This window comes from Mesoplodon densirostris, chromosome 10 (genome assembly GCF_025265405.1).
Source record: "Mesoplodon densirostris isolate mMesDen1 chromosome 10, mMesDen1 primary haplotype, whole genome shotgun sequence".
Classification (NCBI taxonomy): Eukaryota; Metazoa; Chordata; class Mammalia; order Artiodactyla; family Ziphiidae; genus Mesoplodon; species Mesoplodon densirostris.
In genome coordinates this window covers 67,752,001-67,778,987 of record NC_082670.1, presented here as the reverse complement: position 1 = coordinate 67,778,987, position 26,987 = coordinate 67,752,001, and the positions used below count along the sequence as shown (strand labels likewise).

The following is a 26,987-nucleotide window of genomic DNA, read 5'->3' as shown; positions in this document are numbered from 1 at the left end:
ATTTTCCATATATCAAATTAGCAAAGATTTAAAAGCCTAACATTAGTAAGTATTGTCAGGGATGTAGGGCTATATGAAATGCCATTCATTTCTGGTAGGAATATAAATTGGCACCAATATTTTGGAAAGCAATTTGGCAAGATATATTTATGCTGAGGAGAGTGTACACTCTATGACCCAGCAATGCCACTTCTCCCACAGGCTAACAGTCAGGTGCAAGGATGTTCACTGGAACAAAAATCTAAAACAACCTAAAACTCTATCAATGTGAAAATGGATAATTAAATATTGTCATAATTATATAGCACTTATAATGGATGAACTACAAGCACTTATAATGGATGAACCATAAACTATTGTGTATTTTGAACTGACTCAAAATACACAATACTACACACAAGTGTGTATGTATCCATAAACAATACATAGAATAAAAGCATAAAAACATGAAGGCAAAGGATAGACACTAGCTTTTTTTTAACTGAAGGACTGGAATCTGATTGTGGAGAGGCACAACTGTATCTGCAACATAGAAGAAAAAAAGCTGAGATTAACAAGATTAAATGGAATATCTATTATATCAGGATGGCGGGTCTGAGTATGTAGAATAATGTTCTCTGTATTCCTGTGTTGGAAATGTTTATAATTTTTTAAAGTATCGTATTTAAACTAAAGAGGATAGAGCCTACCTAGGGAAAGTGGATAGAGAAAAAAAAGAGAAGGCAGTCTAGAACAGAATCTGACGTAGGGTAGACAAATCCCTCGAAAAACACAAATTAAAACTGACACAGAAAAAAAATCAGAAGATCTGAATAGCCTTATATCCATTAAAGAAATAGAACTGTAATTTAAAAACTTCCCACAAAGAAAGCTCTAGGTCAAGATACCATCACTGGTGAATTCTATTGAAAAATAAAGAAAGAAATAACACTAATAATACACAACACTTTCAGAAAATGGGAAAAAGGGAACACTTCCTAGATTGTTTTATGAGGCTAGCATAAACTTGATATTAAATACAAAGACATTACAAGAAAAGAAAATTACAGGTCAGTGTCTTTCAGGTACATAGGGATGTTGACAAATGAATACAGCAATATATACATTCAAAAAAGTACATCATGACCAAATGAAATTTGTCCTAGGAACACAACGTTGGTTTAATATTTTAAAAAAATCAATCAACATAATACATCACATTAACAGATTAAAGGAGAAAAACCATGTGTTGTCTCAGTAGATGCAGAAAAGGCATATAACAAAACTCAATACCCATTCATGATAAAAATTCTGAGCAAACCAGGAATACAGGAATAACCTCATTTCACTGCACTCTGCTTCACTGCACTTCACAGATACTGTGCTTTTTACAAATTGAAGGTTTGTGGCAAACCTTCGTTGAGCAAGTCTATAGGCACCATTTTTCCAACAGCATTATTTTTTAATAAGGTGTGTACATTTTTTTAAAGACATAATGCTATCGCACACAACAAACCACAATGTAATGTAAACATTACTTTTATATGCACTGGGACCAAAAAATTCCTGTGACTCACTTTATTGCAATATCCACTTTATTGCAGTGGTCTGGAACAAAACCCACACAATCTCTGAGGTCTGCCTTTAAAGCAGAACTTTCCAACCTGATAAGAGTATGCAAAGATGGAGTGGAGCAGGAAAACCTTGTGGAGTAAACTGGGAGGAAGAAACCAAGATGCAGCAAAAAAACCTGGAGAGTGGGTCTCATGCCAAGAGCACAGTCTTTCACAGAGGGGGAAATGGTCTACTGTATTACATGCCACTGAGGTGAGACAGGATGACACATCCAGGGAGGTCACTGGTGGCCTTGAAGAGAGGAGACTTGGTGCAAAGGTCACTCCGCTTTTTACTTCTCATCTACTGTTCTTAGTGTGCCTTAGAATGACTTCCACATCTCCATTCAAGAATTAAGCAAATCAGGGGGCTTCCCTGGTAAGCGCAGTGGTTAAGAATCCGCCTGCCAGTGCAGGGGACACGGGTTCGATCCCCGGTCCAGGAAGATCCCACATGCCGTGGAACAACTAAGCCCACACACCACAACTACTGAGTCTGTGCTCTAGAGCCCGCGAACCACAACTACTGAAGCCTGCATGCCTAGAGCCTGTGCTCCGCAACAAGAGAAACCACCGCAATGAGAAGCCCGCGCACTGCAACAAAGAGTAGCCCCAACTCTCTGCAACTAGAGAAAGCCCGCGTGCAACAACAAAGTCCCAGTGTAGCCAAAAATAAAATAAATTAATTAATTTAAATAATAATAATAATAATAATAAAAAAGAATTAAGCAAATCAGGGACTTCCCTGGTGGTGCAGTGGATAAGACTCCGTGCTCCCAATACAGGGGGCCTGGGTTCAATCCCTGCTCAGGGAACTAGATCCCACATGCATGCCGTAAGTAAGAGTTTGCATGCCACAACTAAGGAGCCCACATGCTGCAACTAAGGAGCTGGCGAGCCGCAACTAAGGAGCCCACCTGCCACAAGTAAGGAGACCGTGTGCTACAACTAAAGAGCCAGCGAGCCACAACTAAGAAGACTAGCTGCCGTAACTAAGGAGCTCACCTGCCGCAACTAAGACCCAGCACAACCAAATAAATAAATAAATCTTTAAAAAAAAGAATTAAGCAAATCTACCAACAAATTAACAAATTATAGAAAAAGGCAAGCTTACTGAATTTATCCTAGGCCTACTGACTGATTTTGAACCTAAGACTCCAATACTACTATATAATACAGTAGAAAGGCTGGTGTTTGGAAAAGCTGGTGCCCAAGGACTATGTACAGAATGAATTAATCAATACACATGTCAGACCTTGCTATTGCAGAGCAGATATTCCTTCCCTCCTTAGAGTAAGGATCACTGAACCTGACCTGAATCCCAATCCCTGGGACTAGTCCTGACATTGGGAAAGAAGGATTTTAAAACAACAGGAAGCTCAACAGGCTTTCACACTGTTGACTATTACAGAGATTTGCTTCTTTTTTTGCCATTACCACTTAGAAATGGCTGGACAAGTTTTCACCATATTTGGCAGTTATTTTGGGGATGATCTGAGTTAAATATGGGCTATGAAAATTAACAAGAAATTAAGTTCAAGAGAGCCTGGAGGATACCCGCCCCCCTCCAAGATAGCTTATAATCTTAAAGAGAGCAACTGAAACTGAGGAACAGAGGGAACCCTAGGTGCCTGCTGGTCACAATGACTAAGATACCATAAACCAAATAACAAAGAGTGGTTTCAGGAACCAACCGAGTCACAGGATAGATAATACAAATAGCAGGTGATGATTTACAGTCTAGTTGCTTCTCAGAAGGCAACTCCATGCAGCAGGCCCCAAGCAGAAGAGAGCACAGATGCATTTATTAAATGAATTAGATTTCATTTCATTTATTAAATGACTTCCCAGAGTAAGTCAGATCAGTATAAACAATAATCAGGGCTACCACTTATTAAGGGACTATTATGTGCCAGACACATGTACTATCTCATTTAACCCACACAATGACCCAGGAGGGAAGAATAATTATTATTATACTATTATTCCTATTTTAAAGACAAGGAGAGTGGGATTCATAGACATTAAATGACTTGTGCAGGGCCACTCAGTAAGAAAGTGGTACAATGGGGTTCAAACCTGGGTTGCCCAGTCCCTGGGTCCAGCCTGACCTTGGGCTTCAGTTACTGTAAGGGACTCCATTTTGTCTTTTGGGCCTAAGCTGCCTACAAGGGTCCCAGTATCTCTGGGCCTGGGGTTCTGCCTTGAGCCTTCTCTGTAACTTCTCATCCACCCAAGGGAATTAAGAGTCCCACCTACACCCCCTCAACCACTTATCCGCTAATGTACCATAAATGTACAGTTTTGCTGTAAAAGTTTAATCTTCAGCAACTGGCCTGTACTCACTAATTGTCCAAAATAAGTTGGCCTAAGTAAAAAAAAAAAAAAAAAGACAAATCTAGTTGAAGAAACACAGTTAGATATTATACTTCATGACAAGAGCCAATTTATTCTGCACCACCTCTTTCTAATAAACATTGCAGAAGTGATGGAAAGCAGTATCTAGGAAAAATAACACCTGGCATAGGCCAGGGAGACATCCCTTGTATAAGGCAAATCTCTGAATCTGACAGTAAAAGTCATTAACTCTTCAAGTGACAAAGAGACATTATACCCTGACTTCCTTTTTAGGAATACTTCTTGCTGCCAATGTCAGTTCAGCACAAATTTTCAAACCAATTATGACAATGGATTCACGTACCTTTCTAAAAGAAAATCTTGATAAAGGACTGGGAGGGGGCAGATACCCTTTATATAGACCCTGAGAGGTTAATAATAGCAACAGCCAGTGGGAGTGCCAGTAAATGTTTAACAATCAACTCTCTGGCAGAAAAAGCCCTGATTTGTAGGCTTTACTGATTTCCATGATGTAAATACTCCCACCATGGTGGATTTCAAGCTTCTAAGGTGAAAAATAATTAACATGAAGTTGGGCAGACATGTGGACAGCTCTCAGGAGCTGGTACAAGCAGGCTCCAGCCCTCCACTGGCGATGCTAATATTTACTGGTTACGTACTTATGTGCCAGCTATGTGCTAAGTGCTTCATAGTCATCCTCTTTCAATCCTTGTAATAGTCCAATGGGCAGGTACTATTTTATCCCCATTTTACAGATGAGAGAAAACTAGGTATTAGAGATGTTAATTTAGTAATTAGTCAAAAGTCGAATAGCTACTAAGTGTTAAGGGCTGGCATTCAAATGCTGGCCATCTAGTTCAATGGTCCATGCTCTCAGCCCCTCTTTGATCCTGCCTCTCTCTGTAAGGTGTTAAAGAAGCTGCTATGAACATTGCCACCTCATCTTACAGATGACGTGTTGGTAAAGACTACAGTGCAGGCTCTGGGGTAACTGGCAGTGGGGTAAAGGCGTCTACCCACATCGTACATGTAAGGGTTCTTCTCCTCCTCTCCCAGGAAATTTCACCTTGTTCTTCAAGGACAGATGCTCCCTCTTTAGCGGAGCCTTCCCCAACTCCCGCAGAGCTGTTACTCCCCACATATTTTTTTGTTAGGAAAATTTTACTTTTTCCATTATAAAATAAATACATGCTCATTAGAGAATACAGAAAATATCAAGTACAAGGAGAACAATCTCTTGTGGTCCCACTTCCTACTCACAGCATTTGTTCCTCATTTCTACTATTGGATTCATTCCCCTGGTCAGTGTCTGTCTATTTATGGGTGTCAGCCCCACTGGACTGTGAACTCCACCTGAGGAGATATCATGTTGTACCCACATCTGTAACCTCCTTCCACTGCATCCACACCCCACCTCCCTCCCTAGCACAACATCCAACACGCGGCTGCCTCCCAATTAATCTGGATGCTTTATTATGTCCTCCAATTCATGAGAGGAAACCCTGAGCTTTTCACGTTTATCTTCAAAGCTGTCCTAATCTTAACTAAGACTGGTTTTCTTCCTTTGTCCTACATTCTTATTGTCCTGAGGCAGGCAGGAAAGTGCTATTCCAGCAGGCATCTTGCCTTACCTGCATCCCTCTCATCTTCTGGAAGCGTGCAATGGTGTCGCTGATGGTGTACACACGCACGTGGCCCATGTGCAGTGTGCCGGAAGGATAAGGGAACATGGAAAGCACGTAAAACTTGGGCTTTGATTTCTAGGAAAGAATGACAAAAAAATGACAATGAGTATTTATTACGCATTCACGGAGAAACCTGCATGCACATAATATTTTGGCATTTTACTCAAGGTAATAATTTAACCTTTTAAAAAGTTTTCTTTTTAAAAAACCGTTCCCATAAGGTAAACTGACAAAAATGCCTAATACCAAAATTCAAAGCCCTGGCTTAACCTAAAGAATGTCCAAAATAATGCCAAACAACCTCAAAGTCCTATTACCCATATGTATTTTTTTTTTTTTTTTTTTTTTTTTTTGCGGTATGCGGGCCTCTCACTGTTGTGGCCTCCCCCGTTGCGGAGCACAGGCTCCGGACGCGCAGGCTCCGGACGCGCAGGCTCAGCGGCCATGGCTCACGGGCCCAGCCGCTCCGCGGCATATGGGATCCTCCCAGACCGGGGCACGAACCCGTATCCCCTGCATCGGCAGGCGGACTCTCAACCACTTGCGCCACCAGGGAGGCCCTACCCATATGTATTTTTAAATCTGTCTTTTTCTCTTTTAAAAGCTTCTCTTTTAGGACAGCTATCTAGGTCTTAAAGAACTATATGTTTTTCCAAATGAAGGTCTGACACATATGTCCATATAATTCAAGGAAACAATAGTGAATCACGGAGCTATGACATGTCGAAAAATGGAGCCCCTCCCTAAATTCCCTGTAGCCGCATGCAGACTTAGTTTGAACAGTACGAGCAGGGTCCTCAGGCACCAGTTCAGGTCCCGGGTTTCTCTGCTGTACTGTGAGCTTATCTTTCAACAGAAAAAGTTGAAATGGGAAGGTAACGAGAAAATTTTAGCCAGGTTGCTATTTCCCAGCGGGTGATCTACAGGCAGCCTCAGGCCAGGGTTACATAACTCTCCAACTTCCAAAGACGCGGCTTCATCACGAGAAACACAGAAAAAAGGTAAATGCATTGGAACAGAATGAACCCAGGGCAGGAAGTCCTCACTGGAACACTGACTCTTGGCACCTTAGTTCTTCCACAGTAAAATGGTGAATGCTGTCACGAGTTTGTGCACATGAGGGGACAAGGCTCCACAGGAAAGGTGGTATCACTTAATTGATTCCTTACTGGGGACCTATTGTTCAAGGGCAAGGACCATGTTTTTGGTTTTTTTACTTTTTTTTTTTTTTTTTTTTTTTTTGCGGTACGCGGGCCTCTCACTGCTGCGGCCTCTCCCGCCGTGGAGCACAGGCTCCGGACACGCAGGCTCAGCGGCCATGGTTCACGGGCACAGCCGCTCCACGGCATGTGGGATCCTCCCGGACCGGGGCACGAACCCGTGTCCCCCGCATCGACAGGCGGACTCCCAACCACTGCACCACCAGGGGAGCCCCAAGGACCATGTTTTAATCATCCCTCCCCCCCAACCCCACCTTCCCGGCTGCCCACCTCCCAGTTTAATAACTGTTGGATAAATGTTTGTCGGCCTTTGTGCTCTGAAGCCTGATAACAGGCCTCTGCAGAGCACTTATTACTGAAGGGCACTTTTCCCAGCACACTTCACCAATCCTGTCCACGTGACAGGAATGTTCCCCCTCTCCAACCTTAAATCCTCCCATGGGGGAGAAGGAGTGCCTCTGAAGAAAGGAAGAGAACAGGTAACTGCTTCTGTTTAGTCACTAAGGGTCTGGACTGTCTGATGTTATCATTACTTTTTTGCCACCTTCTATTTTTCTCTTTCTGTCCTTACTCCCTTCCGTGAGCTCTACTAGAGTTCTTTAAGGCTTTGCTTCTCCAAAATTAATGAAAACAAATGCAAGACAGAATATTCATAACCATTCTTTTGGGTATGTGTGTCTACTGGGGAGGTATTTTTTGGTAAGTATTTGCCTGACTGATAATTGACAGCCAACTGTAATCAGGGGAACAGAAGAAACCAGAAATCAGATTCTTTCCAAATCTCATTCGACCCCTTGCTTTACACTTCCTTCAGCAAAGAAGTTAAACAAATCTTTAGCAGGGCCCCTAAAGGGTGGCAAAACAGACCAGAGTGGCACTTTTCTCTGTACTGCCCATCTTCTGGAAATTACCAACTGAGTGGTAAGTAAAGCTGCCTGAAGGAAGAGAAGGGAAAAGTGAATAAATAAGAAGTTTGGATAATACATAAACTTGGAAATCTGGAATAATGAAGTGACAGCTGCTGCTGATTTCTAGAAACGGATGGAAAGCCCCACATTGATCCTGCACTTTAATGTGGATCCATAACTCTTAGGAAAACCTCAGGAGCAGGAGAGAGGACTTGAGATTCAGGAGTTAGTGGGGACTCAGGACTTTCCTTCTTTAAGAAGGCAAGTGATAGACAATCCTCTCAGCTTGTAAACAAATCCCTCAAAGGAAGTACAAGACCTCGTTCTGATACTTGGTGCAGAATCGGAAATAAGCAGACTATCCACTCGATTCAAACATTACTCATTGCAATGGATTAGGCCTACTGCCTTTCCTTTGGGAATTTTTAGGGACATGGGAAAACAGTTGTTACAGAGTTCTTTGGGACCTGAAAAAAACAATAAGATCCTTGATATAAACTATTTCTAGTTTTTCATTTTAAAGTTCTTACATTAAACCTATTTTTTATTATAATTACTTTGTTTTTATTATAGTGACATATATTTTAAAATGATGTTTATTTAACAATGTTGCCCCAAACATTTTCCACATATAGCTTCTTCATTAACATCTCCATTTTGTATGTCTATCCAACAAAGATTAAATTTATAGCAAAATCGAGGGATTCATTATATACTAGCTAAGTGGAACTACAAAACTGAGTTTACAGAATATATATAGAAAAGTATTGGGCTTCCCTGGTAGCACAGTGGTTAAGAATCCACCTGCCAATGCAGGGGACACAGGTTAGAGCCCTGGTCCAGGAAGATCCCACATGCCACGGAACAACTAAGCCCATGCGCCACAACTACTGAGCCTGCACTCTACAGCCTGTGAGCCACAACTACTGAGCCCGCACGCCACAACTACTGAAGCCCACGCGCCTAAAGCCTATGCTCCGCAACAAGAGAAGCCACCTCAATAAGAGGCCCGCGCACCCCAACGAAGAGTAGCCCCCGCTCGCTGCAACTAGAGAAAGCCCGCATGCAGCAATTAAGACCCAACACAGCCAAAAATAAATAAATTAATTAATTAATTTTAAAAAAAGAGAAAAGTATTGCCAGCAAAACTCTTTACTATTCATGAATATTTTTATTTATTGCAGAAAAGGTATTCAGCTTATTGCCTGCCCCTGTCTTTTGCTTTTCTGTGTGAATTAAGTCATTTTCCTCTGTGACAATGAAATGAGTTCTATCTCTGGGAGTGGAAGGAAGGAATTATGGGAGTTTATACTATAATTGAGTAGGAATCTGATTGAAAGGGAAATTTTCATAATTATATAAAAGTGTAAGAATTTAAGCCTTTAAAAGAAATTAAGATTGGAAGCGATAGAAAAAGGATGGTTTTTATAAGTGGGTCTTATTATTTTTGTCAGCTTCTAACATCAGGAGAAAGATAACTTCTGCCTCTTTATAGATCATGCTCTGAAGCTGTCGCTGAGTCTAGAGGATGGAGGGGGAAGGACCACTCAATAGGAGCCTGCAGCCCGGGATTTGGTTGAGCTTTGACACTAGCTGTGAGACCTTAGGCAAACTGCTTTGTCTTTCTGGCCTCGGTTTACAATCTGTAAATCAAAGGCAAGGCAAAAGAAGGCTCCTGGTGAAAGCATGAGTTCAGAAATCAAACGTGTCTGGGTTTGAGTCCTGGGCTCTGCCACAAGTGAGTTGTGCGTCTCAACAAGTTACCAAACCGCCCTCTGAGCCTGTTTTCTTACCCCCCAAATGAGGATAATACTACCCACCCCCAGGGTTGTTTCAGGATTTAAATGAGATAATAAATGGCAAGATGGTGGCTGACATAGTAAAATGCTCATTAAATGGAAGTTCTTTTTATAATGATGATTATGATGACGATGGCAAAATATTCAGCTTCTAGAAACTCATTCAGGTGGATTTCAAATATAGCTAATACCAGAGGGAGATTGATTATAGATTCTTCAGAATCCACCAGCATCTAGTCATATTCTCATTCCTGACAAAGACACACCACACATTTTTATCCTCTTTCAATTTATAAAATGGGTTCAGTCATATTTTCTCATTTGAGTTTCAAAGCAATTCTGTGAGATAAACAATGCAAAGAATCTGAGGATCAAAGAGGTTAAACGATGCTGATGAGATCGCACTGATTTGGGGGCAGAGCCAGTATTACTGCCCAGGCTCCCGATCCAGTGTTCTCTCCACTTTGACGTTCCCTCATTCAAACCCTCATAGAATGCCACCAGGGGATCACCCAAAATGTCCCTCAAGCTATTTACCCAACTAGTGAAACACAGTTTATTTTGATCCATTTAATTTTTTACACAACCATATGCTTAAGAATGCCATGTCACCAGAACAAAAAGCTACAACTTCAAAATGTTTGGAAGTGACTAAATCTAAACCAAAAGAAAAAAAGCTAATTTTATGCTCCTCATTGAGAAATAAACTGCTCCCTAAGGTCTGCTTCCAAAATACATTTAGTTATATTGGTCTGGTCATGTTGCCACAAAGAATTTTCACTTCCTAATGAGGTAAAAGTCAAGCTTTTATTGTATAATTATGCATTATATTTAAACCTTGCTTTTTATCATTTCACGTGTTACACACTACATCTCTTTAAATACCAGATTTTCTTTGTAACTAATGCCAAAAACCATCCTTCAGTTTAATACAAATAACTACCCACCCCCATTGTTCATAATGATTAATCTCATAGAAAGAATGAGTCTGATAAGAGTGGAGAATCAGGAAAGGCGATTCAAGCACAGTGTGATCTTGTGCAGATATATATTTACTCAACTGCTTGCCTGTGGCCTAATCTCTTTAATTAAACATAAAGGGTCAGCATTATTTGACTGGTAACTATTATGAAAGGATGATTAGAATTTAAGAGTAAAAGTATTTTATAGTGCTGTGCTCTGATCAGATTCAACATTTCATGTAACAAATCACATCTTCCATTTGTCATTTTGACCAATATCGAGAGGTAAGGGTTAATGCATCCAAGACTGATCCCCAGCAGGTTGGCCTCCCACAGAAGGAGCTGGCCTCCAGCACAGCACTCCATGGAAATTGGCTACAGCCAAGTGCTTAAGACAATTAATTCAGGTAGAGCGCTGAGCTGGTGCAGACAGACGAGAAGCCAAGGGTCCACTAACTTATATAGCTGCAACCATGAGGTTGGACCCCAGTCCCAGATCACACCTAGGAAGGGCTGGTACCTCCCAAGCCATGATGGCAGAATAGGGCTGGAGGCCAACGTCATGGGAGGGGAGAGGGAGGTACTTCTCAGAATATGCAGGAGCTTAAAAGTTCCACAGCTGAGGGGCCCAGGTGTCTCTCCTAGCGTCTCCTATCTGACCCTGCTGGACCCCTGCGTGCTGCCCCACCATGCAGAGGACCACAGAGGACCTGACATCTGCTGTGACTCCTGTCTTGATGAGCTTCCCCAGTAAATGCTGCTCCAGATTGCCCAGTGTGGCACCATTTGCACCATCCGTACCTTGTTTGTATGTGCACCACACTGAAACTCCTCCAAGCACCAAGCTGGTCTCATACCAGTTACCCCTCACAAGCATACTGGGAAGCAGGTGGGCACTACTATTAACACTGCCCATTTTAGATAAAAAAGAGTTGAAGCCCAGAGAGATTCAGAAATTTGGTTCAAGATCACATACTCAATAACTTATTTGAATTCAGGCAGTCTCACCCCAGTCCAAGCCCTTAGTCCCTCTTCTCTACCCTTTCGGCGTCTCTTAGAATACTCACGGGACTTCCTTGGTGGCACAGTGGATAAGACTTCAAGTTCCCAGTGCAGGGGGCCCGGGTTCGATCCCTGTTCAGGGAACTAGATCCCACATGCATGCAGCAACTAAGAGCTCGCATGCCACAACTAAGAAGCCCACCTGCCGCAACTAAGACCTGGTGCAACCAAAAGAAAAAAAAGAAAAAAAAAATATATATGTATATATATAAAAGAATACTCACATCAGCTTCTGAAATTTTGGAGGCCTGTTCTTTTATTCGTTGATGCCACCATTTCTCCACATCCTTTCTTGTCTGCAGCGTATACTCTTTGGTCCACTTCCCCGTGGCACTGTAAATACCTCTGGAACATCCTGGAATCACTCTCCTTCCCCATTTGATGACATCTGGACCATTATATAGCTGCCTTTTCAGAAGAGAGGCATAAAAACCCAGCCTCTGCCAAGAAGGAGCCATTCTTCAAAAGGAGGGAAGGCCCTGAAAAAGAGGGCAGAAAGCACACGTGTGAGCCGCCTGGAACCTCCCCGAGCTCATCCTTCCATTCAGCACAGCCAGCGCTCCCTGCCCATCCACATGCTTTCCTCTTATTCTGATGACTTCTTTCCCTGAAAAGAATACTTCAGAAGTGCAATTGAGATAAACACAAACTTCTCAACTGGAAAATATTAAAGGTGTTCGATGCTCCCAAACAGCAAGATACAAAAGTCCCACAGGAACAAAAGGAGACCACCACCTGGGCCAGCTCCTGCTGCAACCTCACGACTTGCTTGCGTGGGAAGCAGCAGAGCCGCCTCCGGCCCTCGCCTTTAGGCCAGCCTAGGGTCTGTACAGGAGGCTTTACTTCCCATTGTCCAGGCTTCAGAAGAGCTTTAAGCACATCTGGGCTTGGCCTTAGGCTCAAGTATCAGAAGAGATCTGAACACAGGTCTCCCAGGAAGATCGGAGACTCTGAGCTAAGATTAGCGTTCTTCATACATACTACAAGTTAAGTATACTCAGTAGGCTGAGCCAGGAAATAACCATTATTTAGAAGACTGCTTATTCATTTAGTTCTTCATTCACCTACCAAATATTTATTGAGTGTTACTAGGTCCACACACTATACTAGGCAAAGGGGATAGAGCAGTGAACAAAAACAAAGTCCCTTCTTTCATGGCACTTATATACTAGTAGAGAAAAGCAGATAAGAAACAAACAAATAAATATATAACATGTGTAACAGTGATGAGTGTTATGGTTTTCTGGAATACAACCCACAGGTTGGGGCCCACTAAGACATCTAGCTGCGAATCAAAATTCAACTTTAATGTTTCATTGGTTTCCTCCAAAGGTGAATTCCAGAAATGACCTCATAGAAGAAGTTTCATGTTTTATCACTGTGCTAAAACCTAAGGTGACAGTTCATCAAATATTTAAGATTTATGACTAAATAGCCTAAACTTTCTGCCTTTCTGTATAACAGCATTAGCTATAGTGCAGAAACAGACAAAAACAGACCTTTCAAAACCAGACAGAAATGAAGGAAGAAACTGGCACTCTGAGCTGGCATTAATTCTTTTTTGTTTTTGTTTTGATTTGATTTGAATTTTATTTTATTATTATTTTTTATACTGCAAGTTCTTATTAGTTATCTATTTTATACATATTAGTGTATATATGTCAATCCCAATCTCCCAGTTCATCACCTCCCCCCACCCCCAGCTTTCCCCCCTTGGTGTCCATACGTTTGTTCTCTACATTTGTGTCTCTATTTCTAAGCTGGCATTAATTCTTGATCCTCTCAAAATTTGTTTTGATGCTGGTTAGCCATTGTGAAAAAAGAAATACCAAAGAGTGCAGGCAGATCACCAATATGAGCAATATGAAGGAAGCAATTTTAATTTCACTTAAAATTCTAATCCTGTCTCTATAATTTACTTATACTATGCACCAAATTATAAAAAACGTATAACAACATTCCCTGTCTTCATAACAATAAGCTTTCTAAAAATGTTTACATAATATCTGGCTCACTAATAACCTTTCCTGTACATAAACCAATGGTATAGACTAGAGAATTCTGAAATGGATCTGGGTATTTTAAAGAACTTAAAGTTCATAAAGCAAAAAGCACAAATAGATTAGAAAGTGACAGACCATTCAATGAATGGGGGGCCCATTCAAATTAGAGCCCCACCTCAAACCAAAAAGCAGAGTAAATCCCACATAGATTAAAAAAATTTTTTAAATACCATAAAACAAGAAAAAACATAGATGAGTATGTACTAATTCTGTAAAAGGTGCAGGATGTTCTGTCCTAAGCATAAAAGCAATGGAAGATTTCATAAAGGAAAATATTAATAAAACTCTCTAAAAAATGTAAAATACCTGCATATCAAAACCACCATGAACAAAATTAGAAAGCAAACAAGCTGAGAGAAAACTGCCAAAACTACAACAAAAGATTACCGTTCTCTATAAAGAGTTCACATATGAGAAGAGAAACAGTAACAACCTAATTTTTAAAACTGGGGAAGGAGAAAAGAGGAAATAGAAATTGGCTAACAAATACCTGAAAAAGAATGACTTTAAAACTAATCAAAGAAATGCAAATTAAAACAACAAGTAAATACTTTGCTTATCAGATTGGTAAAAACCTGTTGTAAAAAGAAATGTGCACTTTTATACACTGCTGGTGAAATGCAAACTGATTCCAACGCCCTGAGGAGCAATCTGGTAATATATGTGTCAAGACCCTTTAAGAAAAGTCCACATCCTTTATGTTAGGGGAACTCAGCCATAAGTGCACTCAGGGCTCTGATTTACTGCAGCCCTGGAGCTCAGTCCAGTTCCCTTTCTTTACATCCCAGGCCCTGCTCTGGGACACTCCACCACCAAAGCCCTGATGGACACTGCCTCTTCCTGAGAAGGAGCAGCCATTTTATTAGAGGACCATGCCCCTACCATGAATGTGAAAGGTGTGATTCATATCTTGTGCTATGATCAACTTGGCCCTTTTCTTCCTTAGCTCTGTCACATCCAGTTCCTTGCCTAGATGTTTGGAATCTTGTCTCTTCTTCCACATCCTTCCAAAGCATCAATCCCCATTACTCCACTCCTCTTTAAGAGTCAGCCCTGATCTCAACCTCACTTAGGGCTTAAGGTTAAGTTTCTTGAGAATGGTGGGGGTAGCGGCCTGTGACCATAGAGGGAGGGGCCTGAGAACTGGACCCAAAATGACGATCATATACGGACAGAGAAACCTAGCAGAGTAGGAAAAAACGGGCAAAGAAACAGAACACAGAGACGCACACGAGGGCATTGGTGTGCGCCCAAAAGAAAGTGTGCGAGAATGTACCGGGAAATTAATCTTAAAGGAGCTAAGTTATGTGCAAAAACAACAACAACAAAAACCCCAACTAATTCTCTATGTGACCTCAGGGAAATTACTTCCTGCCTGGAAAATCAGCTTCTCCTTAAGATAAAGGGGTAAATCCAGATGATCTCTGAGGACCTTAGAGCCCTAACATGCTGTGACAATGATCTGTGGGTCACAGAGAGGATGTGGGCCAATGGATGTCCTTCGAGTCTAAAGCCTCAGCCCCGGGAGCAAAGATCCAGGGACCAACCGGGGTAGTGGAGAGGTGGAGAGAGGGAATTGAGTACAAAACTATGCGTACATATACGTTTTTCTGGGAAAGGGTCCAGAGCTATCAACAGAGTTGGTGGCTCAAAGAGTCTGAAGATCTGAATCTCAGAAACTTTTCCAGTTGGGAAACTGCACAGCTCCGAGACCACCAAACCCAGCCCGCACTTTCCCTTCCGGCTCCCGGCAAGTCAAAATCTACCAATCCGGGTAGAGGGGAGATCAGGCCTCGTATCTTGCCCCCTATGAGCCCGGGTCAGGGGTTTACCTGCTCACAGGCTCTGGCCTGCGGCTCCTTACGCCTCGGTTCCCACCTCAGGCGAACAAGGTCCCGCCAGTCACCACGGGCGCCGCCATGTTGGCAGAACAACAACTTTATTGATGGTGGCCACTGCAGACACAGACAGGCCGGGGAGGAGCCGAAGGAGTAAGAGCGCGGCCTGGTCCCGACTCCCAGCATTCCTTGAGGCCGGGGCCGCTGGGCGGCTGTCGCGGGTCCGACTCTTCGGCCCCTGGCACCGCCCCCTGGCCCCAAGCCCCGCCCTTGGGCCCAGACCTCCGCCCTGCGTCTGGCGGCTGGAAAACTCTGGACACCCAAGGATCAAATTCTTAACAATTGTAGCAGGCGTGTGAAAGCCATCAGTTTCGTGTCCCTAGGCGGCACGTAGTGTAAAGACCATTGGAGGAATCCCGAGGCCACGGTTCGAAGTACATCGTAGTTACAGACTCCTCCTCCTCTCTCAACCTCTTGATCCTTAATGGACCACATGATGGTTAAGCCATCTTCCACCATATCCGTGATCTGGCTCTGGGAGGGGAATTACCTGGCCAAAATTGGCGGTAAAGTGTGCTTTCCTCACCTGATACTTGGGCTGGGAGTCAGGAAAGCATGATGCCTGACCACCCACTTTCCCAGAAGAGTTTATGTATTCCACCCTGTAACCTCCCCATCCCTGGCAAGTATTTCTTGCTATAAATAAATAAATGAATGAATCAATGAGTGAATTGCAAAGGAACAGTGGTGTTAAAGTATAATTTTCAAAAACGTAAAACCTGTTTAAAGGAGCTTTAGAAGAACACATATATGGGCAATCAGGAATACTGAAAGAAATTTGCTACTTGTGCAAAACTGGTTGATATCATGTAGGACTAGAAAAAGTAATGTTTGAGAGCTATATTTTTCTACAGGGCTGAAATCACTTGTACCTCTATCAAACAAAATCCATCCCATTATTCTGTATTCTATATCTATAGTCTGTATCTTAGCTTTTACAGAGCTGGACAATAGAAGACAAGCAAATGTGCATACCCCACAGCACCAGATAATCCCCAGACCAGTACTCCACCCACACACTAATCTCTCACCAATTTCCAAGTCTTTAACAAAGTTTCCTGACAATTTGAAATCCAAATACTTTGTTATTCAGTGTACACTTCAGACCAGCATCAGCCTCACTTGGGAATTTGCTAGAAATATAGAATCTCAGGCCCCACCCCAGTCCTGCTGAACTGGACTCTGCATTTGAACATACCTCTAGGGAATTCTTAGGCACACTGAAGTTTGAGACTCACTGTCTTAGAATGTGAGAGTTAGAAAGGATCTTGAGAATACTCTAGTCCAGCCGGCTCATTTTACAGATGAATAAACTGAGGCCCAATGGAGCTGTCTAGCTCAAGATCACAGCAAATTAGTACAGTCATCCCAAGGTATCCCAGGGGGATACCAGGATCCCAGGTCCTGGTCCTGGGTCCAGGACCCCTCGAGGATATCAAAATCCAAGGATGTTCAAGTCCCTTCTTAAAATGGTATAATATTTGCATATAACCTATGCATATCCTCTTGTACACTTTAAACCATCTCTAGATTATAATACCTATTACAATGTAAATGCTATGTAAATAGTTGCCAGTGTACAGGAAATTCAAGTTTTGCTTTTTGGAACTTTCTGGAATTTGGGGGGGAATATCTCCCATCTGTGGTTAGTTGAATCCACTGATGTAGAACCCGCGGATACAGAGGGCTGACTGTAAAAGATTTGGTATTCAAAACTGGGTCTCTAACCTGCTAAAATAGTGCCCTTCCCAAAGTGCAGAATGAAAGATCATTAGTTGAGACAACTTCCAGGCCAATTCTCTCATTTCCAAGATGAGGACACTGAGGCCCAGAGACTGGCTACAGCTTGCCTGAGGTCACACAGCTAGTTGATGGCAGAGTCAGGATTCCCATCTAGGTCTCCTGATCTCTCCACCCCTGAAAGCAGATGCTTAATTTAAATTGACACCATGGAAGCACTGACTCTCGTATCAACATATCACACAAAGTAATTCAATCTTCAAGGACTTCATGCTGTATGCACATACAACTAGGGTGCCCTTTCTCTAATTTACCCAAAACACTAAATTCTAAGTAGCCTCTACCCTTATTTTGATTCAAAATATCTTTTTCCTCTTATGAATTAAAGTTCACATTGACATTTCTAGGAGATTATTTCAAATAGAATTTTTCTAAAAGTTCACTTGCTTTACTGGAAAGTTGCTATTTTTACATCAAAGAAGACATAGCATGAAAGTAAATTTCTTTCACTCTTAAAGAGCTTGCTACAGAGATACATTATTAAATGAAAGAGACAAGTTGCTGGGCTGTGTAAAATGTTACCCATTTTTGATTTTTTAAAAAGGAAAGGAAATAAACGAAATACATGTGTTAGTATATGCATGGAAAGAAATCTAGAAAAATATGTTTCATACTATTTATTTCCTGTGATGATCTCTAGGGACAGTGGGGTTCTATGGGGCTTTCTCTTCATGATAGTTTTCTATGTAACTTTTGCTTTTTCTATTAGCTTGTGTGGTAGGCTGAATAATGGTCCCCAAAGATATCTAGGTCCTAATCCCTGGAACCTGTGAATATTATTTTATATGGCAAAAGATACTTTGCAACGTGATTAAATTAAAAATCTTGAGATGAGATTATCCTGGGTTATCCTGGTAGGTCCTAAATGCAATGACAGAGAGAGGCAGAGGGAAATTTGAGACAGAAGAAGAGGCAATGTGACCACTGAACAAGATGCTGCCCTGATGGTTTAGAAGATGAAAGAAGGACCATGAGCAAAGGAAAGCAAGGAATGCAGCTCTAGAAGATGAAAAAGACAAGAATATAGATTTCCCCATATGATCCAGCAATCCCATTTCTGGGTAGATACCCAAAAGAATTTAAAATGGAATCTTAAAAAGATACTTGCACACCCACGTCATAGAGGCATTGTTCACAATAATCAAAAGGTGGAAGCAACGCAAGTGTCCATCAAGGGATGAATGGATAAACAAAACATGGTACATAAACACAGTGGAATATTATTCAGCCTTAAAAGGAAGGAAATTCTGACACATGCTACAACATGGACAAACCTTGAAGACATGCTAAGTGAAACAGTCACAAAAGGACAAGTATTATATGATTCCTCTTGTATGAGGTACCTAGAGTAGCCAAAGTCATAGAGACAGAAACTAGAATTGTGGTTGCTCAGGGGCTAGGAGGAGGGGGAATGGGAAGTCATTGTTTAACATGTACAAAGTTTCAGTCTGGGAAGATGAAAAGGTCCAGAGATGAATGATGGTGAATGCACAGCTGTGTGGATATATGTAATGCCACTGAGCTGTACACTTAAAAATGGTTGAGATGGTAATTTTAAAAATTTATTTATTTATTTATTTATTTATTTATTATTATTTTTTGCGGTACACAGGCCTCTCACTGCTGTGGCCTCTCCCGTTGCGGAGCACAGGCTCTGGACGCGCAGGCCCAGCGGCCATGGCTCACAGGCCCAGCCGCTCCGCGGCATGTGGGATCTTCCCGGACCGGGGCACGAACCTGTGTCCCCTGCATCGTCAGGCGGACTCTCAACCACTGCGCCACCAGGGAAGCCCTATTTATTTATTTATTTTTGGCTGTGTTGGGTTTTCATTGCTGTGCACAGGCTTTCTCTAGTTGTGGCGAGTGGGAGCTACTCTTCGTTGCGGTGCACGGGCTTCTCCTTGCGGTGGCTTCTCTTGTTGTGGAGCGTGGGCTCTAAGCATGCGGGCTTCGGTAGTTGTGGCACACGGGCTCAGTAGATGTGGCTCATGGGCTCTAGAGCACAGGCTCAGTTGTTGTGGCGCACGGGCTCAGCTGCTCCACAGCATGTGGGATCTTCCCGGACCAGGGATCGAACCCGTGTCCCCTGCATTGGCAGGCAGATTCTTATCCACTGTGCCACCAGGGAAGTCCTGGTGGACTTTTATTAAAAAAATAAAATTATTTTACCACAATTTAAAAAAAGGAAAGAAATCAGATCCTTTCCTAGAACCTCCCAGAAGGGAGTGGACTTCTGTTGACACCTTGATTTTGGCCCAGTAAAACTGATTTTGGATTTCTGACATCCAGAACTATAAGAAAATAAGTGTGTATTGTTTTAAGCCACCGAGTGTGTGGTAATTTGTATACTATTCATCTTCTATGACTTTGTATACAGAAAAAGATTAAGAAGACTTTTTATTGGGCTTCCCTGGTGGTGCAGTGGTTGAGAGTCCGCCTGCCGATGCAGGGGACATGGGTTCGTGCCCCGGTCCGGGAAGATCCCACATGCTGCAGAGCGGCTGGGCCTGTGAGCCGTGGCCGCTGAGCCTGCGCGTCCGGAACCTGTGCTCCACAACGGGAGAGGCCACAACAGTGAGAGGCCCGCATACCGGAAAAAAAAAAAAAAAAAGAAGACTTTTTATTAAATAGAGTGATGCCCATCACCATTTGTTTGATTTCATCTTTACAGGGCATTGTATGTTATTAACATTCTAATTCTTCAGAAAGGTTCTTTACATGGCACCCTCTCATCAAAGGAGCCTAGCTCTCCAGAGTCTCACCCAAACATTATTTGTCTCCTTTGGCCAGGACTCAACTTGAAGAACAGGTCAGGGTCAAACATGCCAGATACCACAAATAATCCTTAAAGAGAAGGAGAGCCTTCTTTCACACTTGAGTAAGCACTGCGAATAGCCATGATAGTGGACATCCTTGTCTTACTCCATTGGTCCCTCACTTGGATTGGGGTTGCTTCTAATGTTCTACTTTAATATATGATGCTTGCTTTAAGTTTTTGGTAAATACTCTTTGTGGTATCCCACCTCCAAGATACCACCATACCACTGATAACCCCACCTCCTGGTCTTCACACCCTTGTGTATCCCCCCTCCCATGTTATACTGGGCTGGGTTAGTATGACCAATAGAATACAGCAGAAATAACTCTATGTACCTAAACTTTCCACATTAGGTTGTAAAAGACACTGCAGCTCCCAACTTGTTGTGTGTGTTTGTTGCAGCACTCACTCAGGTGATGGGGTATGAGGGAGTATGTCATGAGCAAGGCTATAAAGAGAGCTAGGGACTTCTGTGGTGGTCCAGTGGTTAAGACTCCATGCTTCCACTGTAGGGGAGCATGGGTTCGATCCCTGGTCGGGGAACTAAGATCCAGCATGCTGTGTGGAGTGGCACGGGCAAAATAAAAAGAGAGAGCTACATGGTGAGGAACTGAGGTCATCTGCCAGCAGCCAGGTCAGTGGGCTTGGAAACAGTTCCTCCAGTCCAGTCAGCTCTTCTAAGACTGCAGCCCCAGGCAATAACTTCACTGAAACAGCAGGAGACCCTGAGGAGGAACCCCAGCTAAGTCACTCTCAGAAGCTGCATGAGATAGAACATGTTTGTAGTTTTAAGCTGCTATGCTTTGGGATAATTTTTCTCAGCAACAGATAACTAATGCACTCTTTATCACATCAGGAGAGTTTCCTTCTAATACCCGGTCTAGGATCCAGTTCAGGGTATACCCTGCATTGAGATACAATTCTTCTTTGTCTCCTCCAATCTGGGACAGCTCCTCCATCTTTATTTGCTTTATTATGACCTTGACACTTCTGAAGAGTTCCAATCAGGTATTTTGTAGAATGTTCCTCCTGATTTAATTCACGATTTGTAGATGGGGCAGACATGCCACAGAAGTGAAGGCTGAGCCCTTCTTGGTGCATTTTTAAAAAGGAATAGGGAATGCATGAACATGTTTGTAAGAGGGTGGAGATGGTAAAGTCAAAGGAGGAATCAGTGCCGGACACGGAAGGAATAACTGAAAGAGGGAAGCCTGAAAAAGTGAGAGGGGGCAGGATGCCCAGCTCCCAGAGGTGGACTTTCACATTTTACTCTCTGTATTAAAACACTGAAGTTTTTAACAACACACATGTATTACTTTTGTGATTAAAAAGACTTATTTTTTTAAACTCTAGGCTCAATCTTGTTTCAGAAAGTATACTACTTTTCCCCCCCATATTGTAAGAGGCTTCTATAGCGTGGAGAATTGAAAATTTTACTTTCTTTCCAACGTATTTGCTCATGTTTACTGCTTTAAGAGCTGGCATTCAATCTTTAGCTTGAACTACTGCACATCTCCCATCCCTGTGTCTCCCCCTCCAGCTTCCTGGCATCCTTCTCTGCGTGCTTCCACTGCCTTGGTTTTCACTATAAGAGCCAGGCCCTGCATCAGGAAATGGGTGGACAATGATGAAGAAAACACGCTTCTCTGACCTCAGGGAGACTCTCATCTTCAAATTGTTTCTCTAGTTCTCTCTGCCTGGGTGCCCCTGCCTTTCCTCCCATCTGTGTGCCTTTCATATTATGGTGTCCGATCTTCCAAGTTTCTCTTTTTCTTCTTCTTCTCCTTATCCTTCTTCGTCCTCTTCCTCCTCTCCCTGCTTCTTCCTCTTCTCACCCCCCCACCCCTCCCTCTCTCACTGCTTCTTCTCTTCCCAACCACCCTATCAGTTGGTCTCTTTCTGTTCCCTCCCACGCCACCTCCTCACCCCCTTCCCACCTTGCCTTGCCCCACCTACTCTGTTGGACCCTACCAAGGTTTAGACATTCTGGATTCATTCAAGTACTATTTTAAAAATTGTAATGACCAATTTCCTAAGTTCTTTGCGGACTCCCTTAACAGCTTTGAGTTTTATTTGAATCACTGAAACTTTACTTCTCTACCCTTTGTTCACTTTCCTTACCTCTTGCACCTTGCTCTGCACTCTCTTTGATTAATACAAAAGCCTGCGTGTCAGGAATTTGCAGGAATAGGAGTCTCCATTTCTTCATTCATTTCTTCCCTTAGTGTAAAAACAAGCTTTTTCCCTGCTTACCTCACTAAGTAAAGCAAACTCACTAGAAATGACCTCGAGGTGCAAGAGTAATAAATAATTCCAACTTGACATTTATTTCCGTGCTTTTGCGACCTTTCAAAAAAATAAATCCTGAGGCAGCCATGTAAATTCTTATCTGAGCTGTCACATTTCAGACATTGGTTCAGATCTTCTGGGAACAACTTGCAGTCTTCCATTAAGGAGGCCAACCCCAAGATTCTTGCTACTGTATGGACTGTTTTTCAATAAAAATGCCCCAGCTGTGATAATCAAGCCACTGAAGGTGTAGATAGGCTTATCATCTATGATTTTTCCCCTTACCTACTCCTCCCCCTTTTCTGATCAATGCTTCTGGACTTCCCTTTAAAAAACCACCCCTCACCCCAACTCTGAGCCATTTAGTCTTGTGAACTTGACCCCACCCCTCATACCCCAGGTCTGAGGTCTGGCTTAATCCAATCCAGTTATTCCATCCCCTGACCACAGAGACGGTTGAGGCAGTCACATTATCTAAGATGGAGGAAAGCATAGGCTTTCTGACCTAGGCTTGCTGACCTAACCAGAGGAAAGCATGGGACTTCTGCTGGGAACACTAGAACCCAGATTCTTTTTGCTGCTGTGTGGAAAGAAAAATCTCAGTAATTGCAGCAGCCACCCCAGAACGAGATGGATGAGCCTGCTAAGAATGAAGGCAGGAGGCTAAGAGAGGAATTGGGTCCTGGTGCTACAGAAGGATCTGCCAGATCAAGCCCTACCTGAAGCCAGCTGTCTCAGAATCCTCTTCCCAACTAGGCCTCAACTTTTGCACTTCTGTGTCTATCTTTGCATGGCCCAATCATAGCAAGAATCCTGCTAAGTCAGTTTAGCCAGACTCCCCCTGCCTGGGGTTCCTCTTCCTCCACCAACCCCCAAGTGATGCCTGATCACCCTGGTCTGCCTTCAGCAAGAATCCTGTTAGGTTGGCTTAGCCAGACTCTCCCCTTACCCTTGATGTTTCCTATTGGTAATTTTCCATTCACTGACCCTCACTCTGCTCCTTGGCTATAAATTCCCACTTTTCCTTGTTATATTCAGAGCTAAGCCTAATCTTTCTCCCCTACTGCAAAACCCTATTGTAGTAGTCCCTACACCTATAGGAAGAGTCTCCCTGAATAAAGTCTGCCTCACTATTTTAACTAGTGTCATGGATAATTTTTTCTTTAATAGTTCTTGCTGACCTGAAAGTTAAGCCTAGCACTGGTGGGTGAAAAGACTCATAATGATCTTTGCAAAGCCAGTGTCCAAGAGATCAGGAACCAAGAAAATGGGAGTAGATGCCTTTCCGAAGAGCAGTCTTGGCCTTGAGTGGCCTGGAGCAAAATCAGTACATATTTTCCTAGGTGCCTGATATAAAAAAGTACCCGTTTTTGGCACCCCTTCCAGGATACAAAGTTTGCTGAAAGTGACCTCTTTTGTTGACTTTTAAAATTTTATGTCTCCCCCACCCTGCTGCCATGCCTTGCTGTTCTTGAGTTTGTAGGAAAAAACCCACTTGGAGTGACTCACACCACAATTATCCTTGGACACAAAGACAGACCTTGGGATTAAGCTTTTGATCTGTTCATTACAGGGGAGAAAAAAATCCTTTCCACTGCTGCAAATCTCCTCAGGCTTTGTGATTACTTCTAGAAAAAGATAATCCTATTTGAAGAAATACTGAATGTATAAAACAGTACTGAGTTACATTTGACCTGAAGATATTCAGAATTTGTTATTTTTAGTCTAGGAGTGGGTTATGGGTTACTTATATTTATCTGCAAATGTATAAAATGTATCTTGTCCATCTTTTGGTGATATCTGCAATTTTAATAAATAAATGTTAGTAAGATCTTATAGGTCCTAATCCCTGCCATTAATTTGGTGTTTAGTCAGACCATCTCTGGCATCTCTTGTATTCTTGTAGAGGTAATTAGCCCTTGAATTTATGTGTATATGTCTTCTCTTCCCAAGTAGACAATAAATTAATTAAGTCAATGATCACACTCCTCTGATCCTTATCAGCAGCATAGTTTTGTACACAGAGGACAGCAAGTTGTGTGTCAGTTCCAATGATCTAGTTTACTGTGTTACAGTCCAAACTGTACAGCAGGTAGAGAAAGCACAGGCCTCAGTTTCCTACTCTGCCCAGTCTGTGAGATGTAAGAGTCGTATATAGAAAGAATTTAACAAGTGCCAGGCATGCAGAGGGAGCGTAGGAAGTGGTGGGCTGGTATTAGCTTCCTAATACCAGGGAATACTAATACCAGGGAATACCAGGGAAGGCTTCCTCCTCCGTGGGGTGGGGAATAGAGGGAGTGGAGTTAATTGGCCAGAGCAATGCTAAGGAGAACCTGTCCTCTCTACCCTGCTGGTTGCTGAGTTTGACATGGAGTGTTTGTTAGCATTTTGACCAGCTGCAATTTTGGCATTTTCTTCTACTTAAAACATCTGTATTAATATTGACATATTTAAACGTCCCAGGAACCTTTGAAGCTCTTCTTTGGGAAAAGCTCTTCAGCTCTTATGGAGTCTCCTCATCCCACCTAGTCATTGGCCAAGGTTAGGGCTGGGGTCTCTGGGGGAATGAGGTAGGAGATAGGGGTTCTGGTGGGAGACAACCTAGGGGTTCTTATGGGTAGGAACAATCATGACAGCATCTTTTGGGGAGGAAGAAAGCACTGGATCCTGGAGGAAGCCAGGGTTGATGGAAGAAGGTCAGGAGCAGGATAGGGTGGGGCAATGTCCCCTTTGGGCTATTCTGGAGTCTTAACAGCCCTCCATTTGAGACTGGTCCTTGTAGGTGACACACTTGAGGCTGTCAATTCCAGTCAAAGAAGGGTGGCAGAAATCTGGAAATCTCAAGCTCCAAATCCCTTCCCTGCCTTTTTTTTTTTTTTTTTTTTTTTTTGCCATGCCACTTGGCTCGCTGGATCTCAGATCCCCAACAGGGATTAAACCTGGGCCGAGGCAGTGAAAGCCCAGAATCCTAACCACTAGGCCACCAGGGAATTCCCTGCCTGCATTTTCCAGCAATGTTTCCAGAGTCACCTAAATGTGTCAGTTTTGTTTTTCATGCATTGATGTGGGAATTACCCCAGAGAGTCCCTGGTATTCCAGAAAGCCAGATGACAGGGTTTGGGATAGCCTGTTGGGTACTCTCTGGGCTTCTCTTCACTTCAGGGGGGTCAGTCAGATCCCCCAGATAGTAAAATGTCAGCTTTAGAACATAGTCCCCAAGGGCCCAGCTTGTGCCTACAGCAACCCCTCCCCACCCCCAGGCCTTTAGAGTCTTTAAATGCACTTTCACAGCACCCTGGAGGTGGCTGGGGTATCGATCCACATTATCACTCCCATTTTACAGAGGAAGAAACTGAGGCCAGAAGATGTCAAGGGATTAGAAACACAGTAATATGTGCTAGAGCTCAAACCTGCCAACCCCTCTGGCCCCCACATTTAGTAGTCTTTTCGTTATACCTGCAGTCCAGCAGTTCTCAAACTTTTCCATCTCAGAACCCCTTTATACTCTTAAAAATTAGTGAAGACTCCAAAGAGCTTTTGTAAGCTCCTTGAGGGCAGGGATCAGCTTTCTCAGTTTTGTGTGCCCATCCCCTCCCCACAGAATTCACACACAGTAGGCAGTCAATTCTTATGACAGGATGAGAAAGAGAAGATGAAAGGAAAATGGAAGGCAAGACAACCCCAGGTAGGTCCAACTTGACTGTGGTGTCACCTACCCCACCATCACACCAGCTCGTCCTCTGGATGCCCCTGCCATAAACACTGCCCCTTCACGATTGTTCCACAGTGACCAACAGTTAGAGCCTGCAGGCCAGGAGCTGCAGACATCAGCTGCGAATCATCAACACAGAACAGGCAACATTCATGAGCACATACTGTATGCCAGGCACTGTTCTATCACTTTACGGGGATGGTAATTAACCCTGTTTCTCAGCTGCTATTATTTTTACGGATGAGGGAAACTAAGGCACAGAGAAGTTAACCTGCCACAGTTACAAAATGAGTAAATGGAGGATCCAGGGTCTGCTCCAGATTCTGCTGGCTTAACCACTCCTCAATGCTGCCTCTCATAGTGGGAAAGAGTAATCTGGAAGGGGCTGCCACAAGACAGGAGCACCTAAAGGGAGATGATGAGACCTCAGCGAGGAAAAACAGCCAAGGAAGCAGCCCCCAGACCACACTCACGCCTGCAATCACATATAAATATACCCAAGTCCATGGCGTGCAAGTAAATGTTTAACAACCAGCTCTCTGGAGTGGCAGGGACGGATTTGTAAGCATTTGCTCATTTCCATGGTGTAAACATTCTCCCACCATGGCTGATTTCAAGAGACCAATAGTTTACCATCAGTTTACAAAATTCCTGAATATTTAACCATTGGCTCTTGTGAGCATGTACGGTCCAGCTCTGGCACACCACTGTACAAGCCAGCCCCGCAGCACTGATTTGGACCCTAGATACCCAGCAACACATAGGACGCTACCTGAACGACTGCCATGAGATGGACTATCAATGGCATTACACAGATGGCT

The 26,987-nt window shown here is 43.0% G+C and overlaps 1 protein-coding gene across 6 annotated transcripts in view; it reads right to left on the bottom strand.

Moving 5' to 3' along the window:
* LARS2 (leucyl-tRNA synthetase 2, mitochondrial) overlaps positions 1 to 26,987 on the bottom strand; it is a 248,413-nt gene that overhangs the window by 149,597 nt on the left and 71,829 nt on the right. For 5 of the 6 annotated variants that reach the window (XM_060110202.1, XM_060110199.1, XM_060110204.1 and 2 more), the window contains 2 exons: positions 11,811 to 12,065; positions 5,582 to 5,710 (listed from right to left, as the gene is read on the bottom strand). In XM_060110202.1, coding sequence (XP_059966185.1) covers positions 5,582 to 5,710; positions 11,811 to 12,044 — 363 coding nt within the window. In that variant the 5' untranslated portion in view covers positions 12,045 to 12,065. Of the gene's footprint in view, positions 1 to 5,581; positions 5,711 to 11,810; positions 12,066 to 15,481; positions 15,593 to 26,987 lie in introns of those variants that run through there. The other variant, XM_060110200.1, reaches the window with a different exon arrangement.